Source organism: Tasmannia lanceolata, unplaced genomic scaffold (genome assembly GCF_043159265.1).
Source record: "Tasmannia lanceolata isolate RefF3 unplaced genomic scaffold, GAP_Taslan_0.1 ptg000035l, whole genome shotgun sequence".
NCBI lineage: Eukaryota > Viridiplantae > Streptophyta > Magnoliopsida > Canellales > Winteraceae > Tasmannia > Tasmannia lanceolata.
The window spans coordinates 3,649,330-3,666,067 of record NW_027518712.1 but is presented as its reverse complement, the minus strand read 5'-3'; the positions used below and the strand labels follow the sequence as shown (position 1 = coordinate 3,666,067).

The following is a 16,738-nucleotide window of genomic DNA, read 5'->3' as shown; positions in this document are numbered from 1 at the left end:
CTAAACCTTGGGTACTCATCAAATTGGAAACCCAGTTCGCTAAAACTTGGGTACTCATCAAATTGGAAACCCAGATCACTAAAACTAGGGTACTCGATGCTTGGGTGGCCACGGCTCGTCTCCGCAAAGACCGGGAGCGCACTCCTGGTCCGGAACCAGTCCGGATGCAAAAACCAAAGCTCCTTGGAAACCCAGTTCGCTAAAACTTGGGTACTCATCAAATTGGAAACCCAGTTTGCTAAAACTTGCGTACTCATCAAATTGGAAACCCAGTTCACTAAAACTAGGGTACGCGACGCTTGGTTCGCCATGGTTCATCTCCGCAAAGACCGGGAGCGCACTCCTGGTCCGGAACCAGTCCGGATGCAAAAACCAAAGCTCCTCGGAAACCCAGTCAACTAAAGCTAGGGTACTCGACGCTTGGTTCGCCACGGCTCGTCTCCACAAAGACCGGGAGTGCACTCCTGGTCCGGGACCAGTCCAGATGCAAAAACCAAAGCTCCTTGGAAACCCAGTACTCGATGGTTGGAAAACCACGGTTTGCCCCCGCCAGGACCAGGTTCAACACAGCATAGAACCAAACAATATTAACTAGAAACAGACAAGTGGAGAACGGGTGGAGGGCCATTACAAAAGTTGGGTCTCCAAGGGACCATTACAAAAAGAAATCGTCAAAAGAGAAGAAAGGAGGGGAGCTCAAGCCACCCCTTGGCTACCATCCCGTGCTGGATCCGCCTCCGGGGCCACGGGTGCAGCAGTGGTAACCGGCTCGTCACCGCCAATCATCGGTGGGTCAGGGAGAACCATTGCCGTCAAAACCACGGCCGGATTGGATTCCTTAACCTGCTCGAGGCAGTCAAAGAACCCAATCTTATAGGACTTGCTGGACAGAATAAAGAGTTCGTCCTCCCTTTTCTGAACGGCCGCTATCTGCCTCTCGCGAGCCCTCTCCCTCTGAGCGTTGAGGGCTTCTGCTGCCTTCTCCTTCTGCGCGGCTAACTGAGCGGCAAACTCTTCTCTGATCCGCTTGTTTTCCTCGACCGTCTTTTCAACTGACCTCTGTAGCTCTTTTGCCTCCTGCACCAATTTCCCGTTCTCCTCCTCGGACTTTGTTATTGCCTCAGAAAATTTCTGGCTCTTCTCTCGGAGGTCGTTATAGTACAATAAAATCTACAGACCAGCCACAGGAAAGCGAGGGAAGAAATAAAGATAAATAAGCACTCGAGGGCCATCTCACCTGGTAAGCTGACGAAAATATGGCCTCATCAGCCGCAGCCGAAGGTTCGTTGAGAACCTGAAGCTTGTCATTGCTGAGGAGAACTTTGCTGAGGAGCTCCTTAGCCACCCGGCTCTCACCAAGGCCGGTGTCATTTTTCTGAACGGCCCAATTGGGCTAAAAAACATTATCTCCGAGCCTTGGTGGTGGTGGACGGGCTCCGCTGGTTGTGCCTCCCGTCTTTGAGGAACCTGCCCCCCGGCCATAGGGGCCAACCAGCTTCACCGTGGTCTTACTTTTGGTAGGCAGCGTATTCTGGGTCGGAGCCGGACTCGACATCTCAACGGCCTTTCTTTTCTAGCCCTGCTGGGCCTTCCCGAATGCCCCCTGCCTCATTCTCTCTACCATGGACTGCTGCTGCATCTCTGAAAGTTAACATAGACAAACAAAACCAGTCAGAAGCAAGAAAAAGAGGAAACGGAGTTTTAAAGCAAGACTAGCCACATACGTGCCAGGGTCGCAGTACTAAGGCCAAGCCAGACTAGAACCGCTTGCCCAGAAAACTCTGAGCAATGAATGGGGCCCCCTCGTTCCACCTCCTCACGGATTAGGGCGAACGTCCTCACATCCTCGTCCTCGAGGAACGGCTTGCGACTCAGAGCAATTGTGTCCGGGACGTCCCATCTTAAAGGAACCGGCCAGGGCTCGGTGGACTCCCTGTCCTCGACGTAGAAGAACCTGTTCTTCCATAAGTGAATGGAAGAAGGAATGCCAGTGATCATTTTCACCGCCGGACACTGGCTAATGTAAATCCAGCCCCCTTCCTTATGCCTCTTCAAGTGTGCACAAGCGCGGAATAACGGCACAGACACATTTCTTTCGAGCCGGCCATGGACGAGGTACATGAACCCAGTCAGCATCCTCCATGAGTTCGGCGCAACTTGGGCCGGAGCCAGTCCATAATGTCGGAGGACCGCGATGAAGAACGGGTGCAAGGGGAACCTGAGTCTAGCCCTCAACGACTGATCGTAAATACAAACATCTGAGCTTTCATTACAAGCCCTATCTCCCTCTGTCGCCTCCCTCAGCCCAAACCTGGGGGGAACACAGTACCTATCCCTAATGTCCACCATCATGGACTCATCAAGGTAATTCTCCTTGTGAAGAGCCCGTACGTTGTATTTAGGATTGGCATCCATCCGGGCCCTAGCTACGACCTCAACGGCCCGGCCAGGGAGAAACGTTGTGGATGCCTCAGCGGCGTCACTACCAACACTCCCCTCTGCTCGGAGATAACTGTCTGTTGGGAGCGGAGTGGTGTTCAAATCCAAAATCACTTCGTCCCCAACCAGCTCGTCGTCACTATCTACGATTTCCACATTGACATCAGGACTTGCCATTTTTGACACTGGAATCCTGATCGGCCTATCCTGGGTCCTAACCGACGAACTAGACCCTGAGCTACTAGAAGACGACTCCCCTGAGCCGGACTCAGAACCAGAGCTACTACTTAACATGAAAGCAGGAAAAGAAATGAATGGAAGGCGCGCTCAAGAAGATTATGGGTCATAACTGAAATCTCCCGGTTTCGAACTGAAAGCTCCCAAATCCGCAGCCGTTCACAACCACCAACCACGCGAGCCGAACTGGCAGAGCAAAAAGCAGAAGGAGAGTAAAAAGTGAAAAGTAAAAAATGAAGGGTGAAAACCTCCTTTTATAAGCCTTGGCGATGGAGGTCTGCATTTAATGAAGGGCACGCGAGTCGAGGGCGCCTGCACGGTGCCGCGTGTCTTTCATTAATGACAGCCACGAACTTCTAGGCAAGGGCGTAAGTAAAAATATGCGCGTATCTCCAAAAGATTAAGGGCATCCGTGAAGGTGCTCGTGTGAAGGATAGTTCTCAAAAGGGATTGAGTCCGGTGCAAAAATCAGCCCGACCCAAGCCGGACTGGATATGACGCATCTCGCTACACGACAAAAATCAGTTCGGCCCAAGCCGGACTGGATATGACGCATCTCGCTACACGACAAAAATCAGTCCGGCCCAAGCCGGACTGGATATGACGCGTCCTGCTACACAACAAAAATCAATCCTGCCCAAGCCGGACTGGATATGACGCGTCCCGCTACACGACAAAAATCAGTCCAGCCCAAGCCGGACTGGATATGAGGCGTCTCGCTACCCGACAAAAATCAGTCCGGCCCAAGCCGAACTAGATATGACGCGTCCCGCTACACGAAAAAAATCAGTCCTGCCCAAGCTGGACTAGATATGACGCGTCTCGCTACACAACAAAAATCAGTCCGGCTTGGGCCGGACTGGATATGACGCGTCTAGCTACACGACAAAAATCAGCCCGGCCCAAGCCGGACTGGATATGACGCGTCTCGCTAGATGACAAAAATCAGTCCGGCCCAAGCCGGACTGGATATGACAGGTCTCGCTAGACGACAAAAATCAGTCCGGCCCAAGCCGGACTGACTCCCAGGCCGTACTGGCAAATTCCGGACTGACTCAGAGGCCGGACTGACAAATTCCGGACTGACTCCCAGGCCGGCTGACAAATTCTGGACTGACTCCCAAGCCGGACTGACAAATTCCGGACTGATTCCCAGGCCGGACTGACAAATTCCGGACTGACTCCCAGGCTGGACTGACAAATTCAGAACTGATTCCCAGGCCGGACTGACAAATTCCGGACTGACTCCCACCAAGCAGAGATGTAACTCACCACACTTCCCCAAGTCACCACAATGACTTGGAGAACTGGGGGGCAACTGATGGGGTATAAAAACAGCAGCCTATTACTTGTCGACACGTGGCCCAAAGGGGGCCCACCGCAGATCTCACGTCAGCAGGGGTAGTTTGGTAATTAGCAGGGGTAGTTTGGTAATTACAGCTGAGTAGGTGAGCTCGAACTTATGGGTGGCCGACACCTGTCCTGGAGCAATAACTCCCCAACTACCCCAGTTTTCCCTCTATAAAAGGGCTCCCAAAGCTCATAAACAGGGTAATAACTTCTCACCCACCACTCTTAAACTCACTCTGCACTCCTGCTCATACTGACTTGAGTGTCGAAGGGCCTGTCCGGAATAATAATCAGGGTTGGTCATTCTGACCTCGTTTGTTCTCCTTACGCAGGGCTCAGCTACTCAGCTCCCTCACCTCGGCTTCTTGGGTCCTCCAGCTCGGCTCTTACGTCACTGTCATATCTGTTACCGATTTTAGGCCTAACACTCATGTCTGGGAATGTGTGGCCATACCCAAGTGCCTTGCTGTTTCCTCCCATACCAGCCAGCAAAAGGATAATAAAAAAAGAAATCCTTAATGCTTCCTTGCACTTTTCGTTCTGCAAATCCCTCTGCATATATTCCCGTGGCACAACTCAAGAGATTATTGTCGCACCCTGAACCGGGTTTGCGACTCTACCCCACGGACGCACAAGGCTAATCATTCATAAAATCACATGTTTAACAAGTATGCAGAGCAGCTAAAGTTGAAAAAAAAATCATTAATAAGTACTACGATAACTCTCTGAATAAACTACTGCTCATAAATGTTTATAACCAATAATTAAAATCAAACTTGAATGCCGTTGTCAATAATCCTAACTGAAATAAATAAGTCTGATGATGATCAGACAAGACCAAATCGTCGCTCGCCCGAATATCCCGTGTGGAAAACATCGGTTCCTACTCGGAATTTAAAAACATAGATACACGATGATGTGAGCTAACGCTCAGCCAGATGCCAAATCACGATAACAGGCGAATCTATCATGCTCACAAAATATGATAAAACCACTGTAAATATGCCAAGAATTTATCATGGACGAGAAACAACTTTGTTAATAATAAAATTGAACCACGATGTATTTTTACACCAGAAATCATGGAACAATCAATTGTGTCCAATAGCCTACACCACGGTCAATCCCACAACCCCACTGACAGGTAGGAGTGATCGGTCTAACATGGTCACGGCCAATGCCACAGCCCCACTGGCAGGTAACAATACCATAGGTACCACGAGTGCTGCCACAAGCGTCCACCAGTTGCCAGAGCCACAGCCCCACTGGTAGGTAGGGTATCCTGTTTAGTTCCAGTGCCACAGCTCCACTGGCAAATAGGAAAACCTGGATACGTGGCTCGGCTAACGGTACACATGATCAAATCACCGACCCGAAGGGCCAAAACATTTCCATGGAAACTCACATGAAATAAAGATCAATAAGCTATTACAACAAAAACCACCGTCATGCTTGATCCATGATTTTCAGAATTAAAACAAGCTTATAGATGAAATCAGAACATGGCTCATGAAAATATGACATATCCACCTAAACAGGGTTTGCATGAACATGGGTAACAATCTGGAACATGTGAATAGTAATTAATGCATAAAAGGTATTTCCAAATCAACCATGACTTCAAAAACACCGGTATAGGAAAAAGTCACTTACAATAATGTTGATTAAATTCTTCTACGAGTACAAAACTTAAAATCAGGACGATCCGACACCTATCAAATAATTCCATTTTCAAATCAGGATCTAATATAAATCATAGGGTTTTTAAGAATCCAACAAGTACATTGAAACTCCCCTAGGGGGTCAAATATTAAAAATCGGCGAAATACCCTGTACGGTCGGTTGACCGATCACGTGCTCGGTTGACCGAGCGAAGCATACTAGAATTTTTTTAAGAACGCCTCGATGTGTTCGGTCGACTGACCATTTCTTTCAGTCGACCAAATCGACAATTCTGGATTTTCTCCAAAACGTGAGGTTTTTCCCTCATAATCATGATTTCACCCAAAAGCCCAAATTTCTCATCTTGATTATCAATCCTTTAACATCTATGAATTTAGGATTAGATTCTAACACTCCCACACCTCCTACATCTGAACAGAGCCAGGGAAGGCGGATCTTGCCAGAATCTTCACGATGGAAGTATCCCAGCGAGATCACTCAACTCGAAGAAACTTCTCCGAATGGTGGCCGGGGGTTAAACAATCTTTAAACCATTGATTTAAACGAAATCATTGGAAATAAATAAGTAGCGTAATCACTTTCTTCAAACTCACTTTCCCAAACAAATGGATCGACAGATATAGTACATATCAAGGAGGTTGGATCAACTAGTGGATAAGAGGTAAATATAGCTTTGGTAGAAGAAGTTGAGGCCGGGTTGTTGAATGGTTTGGAAGAGGATTGGTAATAACATTGACCCGGAGGGACAACCAAAAGAACCTTATCGATCAATAAGGTCCTGGATGGCATGTTTCAAACCCAGGCAACAGTTAGTGGTATGACCCTTTCCTTGATGGAATTCACATTATTGTTTCTCATTAAATTTCTTCAGCGGTGGGTTTGGAGGAGGTCTGGGTTCAAGTAGGGAAATTTTACCCTTCTTGATTAGAATTTTCATGATTGTACATGGAGTAGTGGGTAATTGGGTAAATTCTCTTCGAGGTCCAGGGGCTGACTTTTCCTCTGCCAGTTTTGTCCTCGAAACTACAGGCTTGGGAGTTTTTACTACTATTTTAACAGTATTGACTTCCTTGGTTGTAACTTGTCTTTTAGTAGCGAGAGCCCTGACGTCTGAAATAGACTTTGGTAACCAACCCTTACTCATAGAATCTTCGACTCTATTCCTAGTATCAATGGAGTGTTTGAAGTTCATATAGCACTGATTTGACATATGAATGAGAAAATGTCGAGTCAAATTATTTAAGATTGATGCCGTTTGAATCCGGGTCTGCGATCGCGTGGTCGGTAGAGGGCCTCCGCGGGGTCTGCAATCACAAATAAAGGGGGTCAGGGGGTCCGGGGTGGGTCCCGGACGACCACTTCGACACCCAAGTCAGATCCTTTGACCAATCAATATAAAGGACAGCGAGAAGAGGAAGAGGTTTGATCAGGGTTACCAGGACCAAAACGCGGGTTCTTTTCTGGGTGTGTGAATGAGTGGGTCGGAGGGGACTAGCAGGAAGAGTATGATTGAGTTCCTAGTCTCCTCTGTTGTTGCCTCGCCTCTTTTTCCGGTTGTTTTGCGGGAGCTGAGAATGGGGGACGTCTTTTCAAAAATGTGGATCCCCTCTCTTCTTCCTTTCCCTCCCTTTTAAAGGGAGGTGCGTGGGCCTTTTCATCATTATGGAGAGAAAACCTTCCTTTGCAGGATTGGGCCGTCCCCCTGCTCCGCCGGCGTGAGAGGGCGACACGTGTCTTGATTGTTTGGTCTTTGCCGTTTTCCAACGCCTTTCTTCATTATGGTTAGGCTCTACTTGTGCATGGACGACACGTGGCGATATCTGAGAGTGACGCCGTATTTGTGTCCCATCATAACTCCCCCTTACTCCTTTGGTCCATTTGGATGGGCCAAGGGAGTAAGGTTTCGTTCGAGCGACGTCATGATGAGGGCATTTATGGGGGCCTCGGAGTAAGAGGAGACGTGCCGTTTTATCCGGCGGCCGTCCCCGGGAAGCGGTGGCGTCGTTAGCTGGGTTGCCTTGTTTCGAGGCTTTGCAGAAAAAGGTTCGCTTCCTCAACGAGCAGCTGTTTGAATATGAGGTGGATCCCCTGCTGGAGAGCTCCTGGGAAGGGGATGGGGACCCTTCAGGAGAGGAGTCTTCTTCCGATTAGTCTCTGGCCTTTCCTGTTTTTCTGCGTGCCCTTTTTTTCTTCCCTTTTCGTATCGGGGATTTTGGGGCCTGTGTGCCCTGTGCTCCGTTCCTCATTTCCCTTTCTTTTTTGTAGGCCTGTGGGCCAGGAGGATGTGAATGGGCAATCTTTATGGATTTGTACCGTGTCTCTTTGTGTTGCTTTTTCCATATGTTTGATATAAATTATCTTTGTTATGAGGATTTGTGACGTTCTGTCTGAACCTGCGAGGGATCCTGAGCCTTTTCCTAGCGCGTTTAATTTCCTTCGCCTGTTGTGTTCGTGCGCCGTGGCCTCGCGCCGGGGCCCCAGGCCTGGGTGCGCGTTTCTCCTCTGGCGCGATCGAGGTCGGACCCCTCTGCTTGCTTTCCTGCCTCCGGGCCCCTCCCTCTTATTCGGTGTGGAGGGGTCGGAAGTGACTTGTGATGATGAGGTTCGGGCCTGCCGTTTCCCATTGCCTTTAATAGAGATTAGGCTGTATGGGTGCATGGGCGACGCGTGGCGAGATCCGAGAGCGGCGCCGTTTTTATGTCTCATCACAATAATACCTTTGGGCCATTGAATGGTCCAAGGGAGCAGGCTTGTTTATCTGGTTAAGGAATATTGTGACGAAGGCATTTATGGGTGTTTTGGGATACGAGAGGACGTGCTGTTTCGTCCGGCGGTTCCTTCCCGAGGAATTGCGGCGCCATCACGTGGTGCTGGCCGGTCATCCAATAGGAAACGGACACGTGTGGGGCAAGTCGCTTCGTTTTCCTACCCAAGGGTCTCCCATAGGGTTTATAGGGAGCGAGTTCTTCTGCTTTGCATGCAGATTAGCTTTCCGTTTCTTTCCCCTTCTTTGCTTTATTTCGGCCTTTCTTCGGGTTTGTCAGTAGTCTCGAGACAAACCCTGATGGGTTGGGGCCTCAACGAAGAATTTCTTAGAGGAACCCGCCTCCAAGGCTTCCTCAGCGTTCTCCTCGTTCTCCCCTTTACGAGAGGGAGTCCCATGAAGCTTTTGTTCATCGCCACCGCTCTTTCTTCTCTCATGTCCATCGTAGGGAAATGGAGGTTTGTAGCCGGATGATCGACATGGATCGAGAGATTGCGGCCTTGCGTGCGGAGAATGATTTGTTGAGGAATCGGGTGCGGTGGTTAAATGACTAGACCCGGTTTGCTGAGAATCGGCGTTGGGGGAGCTCTTCGAAGGAGGAGCATAGTGATAAGGAGCTTTCCAATGCGGAAAACTCCTTCAGCGGCCAGTCACTCTGAGCTGGAGGTGGTGAGGTGAGCGGGATTTTGGAGGAGGCTTTTTTCCCCTCCCCTTCTCTTTTTTGTTGTTGGGGACCTTGGGGGCCCAGGCCTGCGTGCCTTTTGTTTTCACTCTCTCTTTTTTTGTAGGCCCGCGGGCCAGAAGAAAATAGTTATGGATGGCTCTTTTTGGTTTTTTACGACTTGTATCTTATGTTTGCTTTCCCTTCGCATGTTTGCTTTTTCGCGCGACCCGAGCCCTTTTCGCTGTGCTTGGTATTTTTTCGTTTGGTGGTATTGTACGTTGGACCCTTGTGACGTGCCCCGAGCCTTTCCTGACCGTACGCGGTATTTTCCATCTTGTGGATTCGTATGCCGGCCCTTGTGATGGGGTCCGAACCTTTTGCTGTCGTACGTGGTATTTTCCATCTTGTGGATTTGTATGCTGGGCCCTTGTGATGGGTCCAGAGCCTTTTGCCATCGTACGTGGCATTTTCCATCTTGTGGATTTGTATGCCGGGCCCTTGTGATGGGTCTCGAGCCTTTTGCCATCGTACGTGGCATTTTCCATCTTGTGGATTCATATGCCGGGCCCTTGTGATGGGTCCCGAGTCTTTTGCCATCGTACGTGGGGAGGGTTTAGCGATGGCTTGCTCGGGAAGTTACTTAGCGGTAGGGGTAGCGACGTCTTTTCAGTATGGCGCTTTGATTTTTGGCGGTTCCCTTGAATTTCCCAATCGGCGCCACGTGTGCGCGTCCCATCGAATTAGAAAGGAAGGGAGATCAATCGACGCGTGTCGAAACCCTAGCCCTTTTTAAAGCCTTTTTGGGGATTTCATTCTTTGTCTTATTTCTTCGTCTTCCTCGGGTGAAACGAGCTTTCTTCCGCGGCGATTTTTCTACGTAGTGCTCTTCACCAACCTTCTTCTGGTTTTTCTTCGTTTGTCTGCCCTAGTGAGTTCTATGCTTTTTATTCCATCCGACATTTGATTGTTTTACGATGTCTGTCGCAACCGTTTCTCAGAGTCCCTCCTCTGGGTTGGTAGAAGTAGTGGAGAGGGCTCCGCCAAGAAAAAGGAGACGGTTGTTCGTAGAGGGAGGGGGCGGCGACTCTCGAGATGTACAGCAGCCTACGGAGTTGAAAGATAGCTCCGGGGCTTCTGGATCATCGGTGGGGGCCGCTCCTTCGGAATCTCCTGCTCGAGTTTCTTCTGCTCGTGAGGCGGAGATTAGGGACATTCGGTCTGGTGCCGTTATTCGTCCCGGTCGAGTGACGTGTTTTAGGAACACTTTAGGAGAAGGGGCGGCGGAGAAGATTAGGAGGGAGTTTCACATTCCCGATGATTATGGGATTAGGGTTCCATCCTTTGTAGAGGGGGTGTGTGAGGGTATCACGGAGGAAGAGGTAGCTTTCTAGGTGGAGGCTTTCCGGGCGGGGATTAAGTTTCCGCTCTTGGGTATTATAGTGGAGGCCCTCGAGTTTTACCGGGTGGCCCCCTCCCAACTATCGCCTAATAGTTGGCGCACTCTTTTGGCCTTTGTGGCCAAGGCGGGTCTTCTCCAGATTCAGCCTACCCTCGCTCTGCTCCGGGGTTGTGTTGCCCTTAGCCCGTTGGTGAAGGAGGAGGACAGTTGGTTATATCTGACCCAGCGTCCTCAGGTGAAAATTGCGGCGAACTTGCCTTCTTCCATTAAGAAGTGGAATGAGGAGTATGTGTTCATCACTCCTCCATCGGACGTTGGCTGGGGCTTTCCTCGCTCTTGGAGGCACTCTGTTGAGTGGCGAAGGAAGTTCCTCCCCGACGAGTCTGATTGCAGCAAGTTTGACTTGGGGAAGCTAGCCTCTGGGGAGGCTATTGATGTTTCCGATTTTAGATGGGAAAGGGTCTGAAGAGGCTCGGTTTGCTGAGAGCTGTGGAGAGGAGGGCCCGCTGTATGGGCGAGGGAATGGGGGAGAGTTCCGCCAGCCATCGTGGTGAGCCTTTTTCCCTGGGTTTGTCTATATGCGCCTTGAGCATTTTTTTTTTTTGGGTTGCTTTTCTTTCTGTTCCGAGTATTTGTTGTTTTTCTGTTTTTGGCGGCAGGTATGTCTTCTTCTGGTGATGCTGGTAGAGGGAAGGGGGTCGCGGCGGCGACGAAGGGTCTGGTGAGCCGTAGGAGGATCCCCTCCGATTTTATGGCTGCGGCTAGGCTTGGCCGGTCGCAGGCTAGGTTTCCTGCATCCGCGCCATCTAGCTCCTCTGGTCGATTGATTGGAGAAAAGGGGACGGCCATGTATCCTCGCCGGGAGTTGGAGCCTTCTGCCAAGAGGGTTGTCCCTTCTGGCGCTGGACAGGGGGATGATGGCCATGCGGCGCGTCCTTCTGCCTTGACGGAGGACGTGCTGAGTCGGATGGAGGGGGCGGTTATGACCAAGCTTCTTCTGGAGCGGGTGGAGCTTCCTTCGCAGTGCTTCCAGGTGCGGGGAGAGTTGTTTAAACATGACTGGAAAATTGGCGTCGAGGATAGCGTTCTTACGAATCCCCGGGTTGGGGTGGAGCTAGGGGTGACAACCGCCCTTCCTGGCGACGAGGCTGAGTTAGAGGGCTTCGATCGTAGGGCCCTGGGGGCTCAGTATTTTCAGTCGACATCTTGCGTAAGTACCGGGTGGCTGGTTTTTCTGCTTGTGCTTTTCCCTTTTTGTTGCTTTTGAGGTCACAAGTTGGAAATTTTCTGATGGTTTGCTTTTTGCAGTCTTAAAGTTATGCCAGGAAGATGGTGCAGTACCTGCTCGAGGATGAGTCTGAGATAAGTGCTTTTGAGGAGCGAGTCCGGAAGCTGAGTGAGGACTTGGACAAGGCCCGGGCGGAAAAAGTGGCGTTTGATGATATTGTTGCTCGATTTCGGGCAGACCTCCGGACAACCATAGAAGGGAGAAGCCGTGCGAAGGACAAATTGGCGGTGGCTCGACGAGCGCATGCCAGGGCACTGGCGAAGGTGCGGGAGGAATGGCGCGACTCCGAGCAGTTTCTCAAGGCCGCGGCTACGTTCAGCGTGGACATTGAGATCGATGCTTTTGTTGAATGCCGGCGGCGCGTTCAAGAGGTCGATCCTTCCTTCCCTCTCGACAAGCTGATGCAGAAGGCCGAGGTAGGTGTTCCGGAGGATCTTTTACCGGTACCAGTTGAAGCGCCGGAGATGGTTGGGGAGCAGGTGGCTGCCTTGGCAGATCCTGTAGTTGCTTAGACTTCTGAGGGGGCTCAGTGATGCTAGGATGCCCTTTGGATTTTATGTTTCTTCTTTTCTTTATGGTTCTACGTGGGGTCTGTAATAACTTTTTGAATTCTCCTTCTTTTCTTCTTCTCTCCTTCTTTCTTTTTTTTTCTTTTTTTTACATACAATGTGCACCGTGTCATTCGAGCCTTTTGGTATCGAATTTCAATTTGATCGCCGAGAATATTTCTGGTGCACCCCGTGGGGTGTCTTGTTTGTGGAAGGACTATCTTCCCCTCGAGTGATCGGTTCGGGGTTAATGGGTCCCGACTGCCCTTAAAGGGGAGGTCTTTTTTTCATGGGGAGCGTTTTAGGGTATTTTCGGGGGGATCGGCCCCGATGCCACCTCTGTCTCGCTCCCTGTCTTCTTTCGGACCCTTTATTTATCGGGGGCCGGAAAGTGGAGATGCGTCCAAAGACTGAAGGCGTCCAACAATGGGGCAGAATATGAGGCCCTCCTCGCCGGAATGAACCTAGCATTCATACCAGCGCCCAAAGACTGAAGGCGTACTGTGACTCCCAGCTGGTTGTAAACCAGATCCAAGGAGTCTATGAAGCCCGCGACGAGCGCATGATTAAATATCTCTCCAAGGTCCGCCAGTTGACTAGTAAGTTCAAAGACTTCGAGGTCATCAGGATCCCTAGAACGGAAAATGCAAAGGCGGATGTGCTATCTAAGCTGGCAGCATCCAGTTACACTACTCTTGGAAGTATATGTATGGAATTTCTGCAAAAATCTAGTATCGAGAATGAGGCTGTCGAGGTAATGCAGGTCGAGCACGAGCCGTGCTGGATGGACGAAATCATCGAGTACCTACGTAGCGGGAAGCTTCCCGAAGCGAAGAAGGAAGCCCGCAAAGTGGTACAGAGAGCAGCCCGATATTCCCTCGATGGTGAGAGCCTGTACAAAAGGTCATACACCCTCCCATACTTAAAGTGCCTCCGGCCAGGCAACGCTGCATATGCCCTACAAGAGACACACGAAGGGATTTGTGGGGAACACCTAGGGGGCAAGGCCCTGGCAATCAAAGTGCTGCTGAGAGGCCTGTACTGGCCAACCTTAAGGCAAGACGCTCTGGACCTGGTGAAGAAGTGCGAGAGATGCCAAAAGTTCTCTCCTACCATCCACCAACCTTATGTATCCATGGCCCCGATCATCAGCCCACTCCCTTTTGCAGTATGGGGGATGGACATCTTGGGCCCCTTTCCACCAGCCTCCGGAAGACGCTAGTTCGTCGTAGTGGCCATTGACTATTTTATCAAGTGGGTGGAGGCCGAACCTCTAGCTCAGATCACAGAGCAAAACATACAGACCTTCTTCTGGAAGTCGGTCGTTTGTAGATTCGGGATACCCCGCGTCTTGATAACGGACAATGGCAGACAGTTTGACTGCCGAAACTTTCAAAAATTCTGCTTTGACTTGAAGATCGAACAGAGATTTACTTCAGTGGCGCACCCTCAGACGAATGGGCAAACAGGAGTAACGAACAGAATCCTGCTTCAGGAGATCAAAAAGAGGCTGGACGAAAAGGCTGGCCGATGGGCAGATGAACTTTATCATGTCCTATGGGCGTATCGTATCACCCTGCGCACATCAACGGGGGAATCACCATTTAACTTGTCCTTTGGGACGGAGGCCGTAATACCCGTCGATGTGGGTGCCCCGTCTCCCAGAGTCACCAACTTCAATGAACAGCTCAATGGAGATGGGCTCCGCGCAAATCTCGACTTACTGGAAGAAGTCCGGGAAGAGTCCCGAATCAGGGTCGCCGCCTACAAGCAGAAAGTGTCAAACTATCATGATTTGAAGATACGCCCCAGAGAATTCCGAGCAGGGGATCTAGTCCTAAGGAAAGCTGTTATCTCCCAACCGAAGAAGGTCGGAAAACTCTCCCCGACCTGGGAGGGGCCGTACCGAGTGAGAGAGGTGATTCGCCCGGGGAGTTATAAGCTGGAAACGCTTGGGGATCACCTGCTACCGCATGCCTGGAATTCAAAGAACCTCCGAAAATACTATCAATAGATGGCCACTTGGCACAAAAGCAAATGCCGTTGTAAGCGCTCGAATATGAATGATAAAGTGGATACTGTTTCTTTGTAAATCTTCGAGCAAACCATCTTGGAAACCCAGTTCACTAAAACTTGGGTATTCGCTACTTGGTTTGCCCCAGCCCTCCTCCACGAAGACCGGGAGCGCACTCCTGGTCAGGAACGAGCCCGAACAGAAAAAACAAACCTACTTGGAAACCCAGTTCACTAAAACTTGGGTACTCGCTGCTTGCTTCGCCCCAGCCCGCCTCCACGAAGACCGAGAGCGCACTCCTGGTCAGGATGGGCCCGGACAGAAAAACCAAACCTACTTGGAAACCCAGTTCACTAAAACTTGGGTAGTCGCTGCTTGGTTCGCCCCAGCCCGCCTCCACGAAGACCGGGAGCGCACTTCTGGTCAAGAACGGACCCGGACAGAAAAACCAAACCTACTTGGAAACCCAGTTCACTAAAACTTGGGTACTCGCTGCTTGGTTCGCCTCGGCTCGTCTCCACAAAGACCGAGAGCACACTCCTGGTCAGGAACGGGCCCGGACAAAAAAAAAACAAACAAATCTACCCGCAAACCCAGTTCCCTAAAAATTGAGTAATAGCTGCTTAGTTCACCTCGGTTCGCCTCTACAAAGACCCGGGTCAATTAAAGCTTAAATGTTTGCCCGGAGTATTTTTGGCCCACAGTGTTAGAATCAAGCAGTATTAGCCAGAGGCAGACATCAGTGGACAGTGGACAGTGAATGTAACTTCTATTCATGAAAAAGTAGGGCCTCGAAGGGCCATTACAAAAAGTAGGGCCTCCAAGGGCCATTACAAAAAGAATCACGAAGCCATGCCTAAGAGGGGAAAATGGGGAGCTCAAGACACCCCGTGACCGCCACCCCATGATGGATGTGCCCCCGGGACCTCTGCGGCAGCGGTAGTGCCCTGTTCGTCGTCGCCAACCACCAGCGGATCGGGGAGGACAAGGCCCGTCAAGATGACTGCCGGGTTGGATCCCTTGACCTGCTCAAGGCAATCAAAGAATCCCAGCTTGTACGATTCACTGGGCAAACTAATAAGTTCATCATCTTTCTTCTGCACGGCCTCCTCGACGACCGTTGTCTGCCTCTCCCGGGCTCTTCCATCTGCGCATTAAGGGCTTCGGCGGCCTTCTGCTTCTGGGCGGCCATATCATCTTTGAGCCGCTATACCTCAGCATCCCTCTCCCCGATGGACCTTTGGAGCTCGGCTGCCTCTTGCATCAGTTGGCCGCTCTCCTCCTCGGACTTAGTGATTGCCTCAGAAAACATCCGGCTCTTCTCCCGAAAGTCATTATAATACAGTCCGATCTGCAGGCGAGCGCAAATAAATGATTACCGAGCGTTAAAAAAATAATAATAATAATACCTGATAGAGTGAAGAGAAGATGGCCTCGTCGGCCGCAGCTGGAGGTTCGTTTAGAACCTGGACCTTGTCCCTATTCAGGAGACCCTTGGTGACGATCTCCATGGCTACCCAGCTCTCACCCAGGCCGGTGTCGCTCTTCTGAACGGCCCAGTTGGGCCGAAAAACATTATCCCCAGACTTCGCCTGGGGGGGCGGACTCCGGTGGATACTCCCCCCGACTTAGAAGACCCCGCTCCTCGGCCGTAAGCACCGAGCAGCTTCACTGAAGGCTTGCCCCTGGGGGGCGGCGCGTCCTGGGTCGGAGCAGGACTCGAGATCTCTTCGGCTTTCCTTTTCTAGCCCTGTTGGCCCTGCTGGGCCCTGACAAAGGCTCCTTGCCTTACCTTCTCCAACTTGGACTGCGTCTGCATCTCTGAAAGTCAACATGGACGAACAAAACCGGTCAGGAGCAAAAAGGAGAAAAAAGAGTTTAAAAGCAAGACTAGCCACATACGTGCCGGGGTCGCAGTACTAATGCCAAGCCCGACCAGAACCTCTTCCCCAAAGAATTCCGCACAATGAATAAGGCCCTCCCTGTGCAGCTCCTCATAGACTAGGGCGAACGTTCCCATATCCTCGCCCTCAAGGAGCGGCTTGCGGCTCAGTGCAAGTGTGTCTGGGGTGTCCCATTTTAGAGGAATCGGCCAGGGTTCAGTGGGCTCCCTGTCCTCGACATAGAAGAACCTGTTCTTCCATAGATGTATGGAGGATGGAATACCAGTGATCATTTTCACCTCAGGGCGCTGGCTAATGTAAATCCAACCCCCGTCCTTATGCCTCTTCAGGTGCGCACACATGCGGAACAACGGCACAGACAAACTTTTTTGAAGCCGGCCCTGGACAAGATATATAAACCCGATCAGCGTCCTCCATGAGTTCGGCGCGGCCTGAGCCGGAGCCAGCC

At 50.8% G+C, this 16,738-nt stretch overlaps 1 protein-coding gene across 1 annotated transcript; it reads left to right on the top strand.

The window, feature by feature from the left end:
- The first annotated feature begins 12,934 nt into the window (after positions 1-12,934).
- Positions 12,935-15,146, top strand: LOC143859649 (uncharacterized). The gene is made up of 2 exons (XM_077370301.1): positions 12,935-13,256; positions 15,091-15,146. Exons 1-2 carry the CDS (start codon positions 12,935-12,937, stop codon positions 15,144-15,146), a joined length of 378 nt encoding a protein of 125 aa, XP_077226416.1.
- The last annotated feature ends 1,592 nt before the right edge of the window (positions 15,147-16,738 follow it).

Bases quoted from the DNA above. Each gene is read 5' to 3' on its own strand.
- LOC143859649 (XM_077370301.1), top strand. From the start codon at position 12,935: ATGATTAAATATCTCTCCAAGGTCCGCCAGTTGACTAGTAAGTTCAAA. The intron at 13,257-15,090 runs GTGAGAGCCTGT...TTTGGCCCACAG, and splicing joins AGCCCGATATTCCCTCGATG to TGTTAGAATCAAGCAGTATT.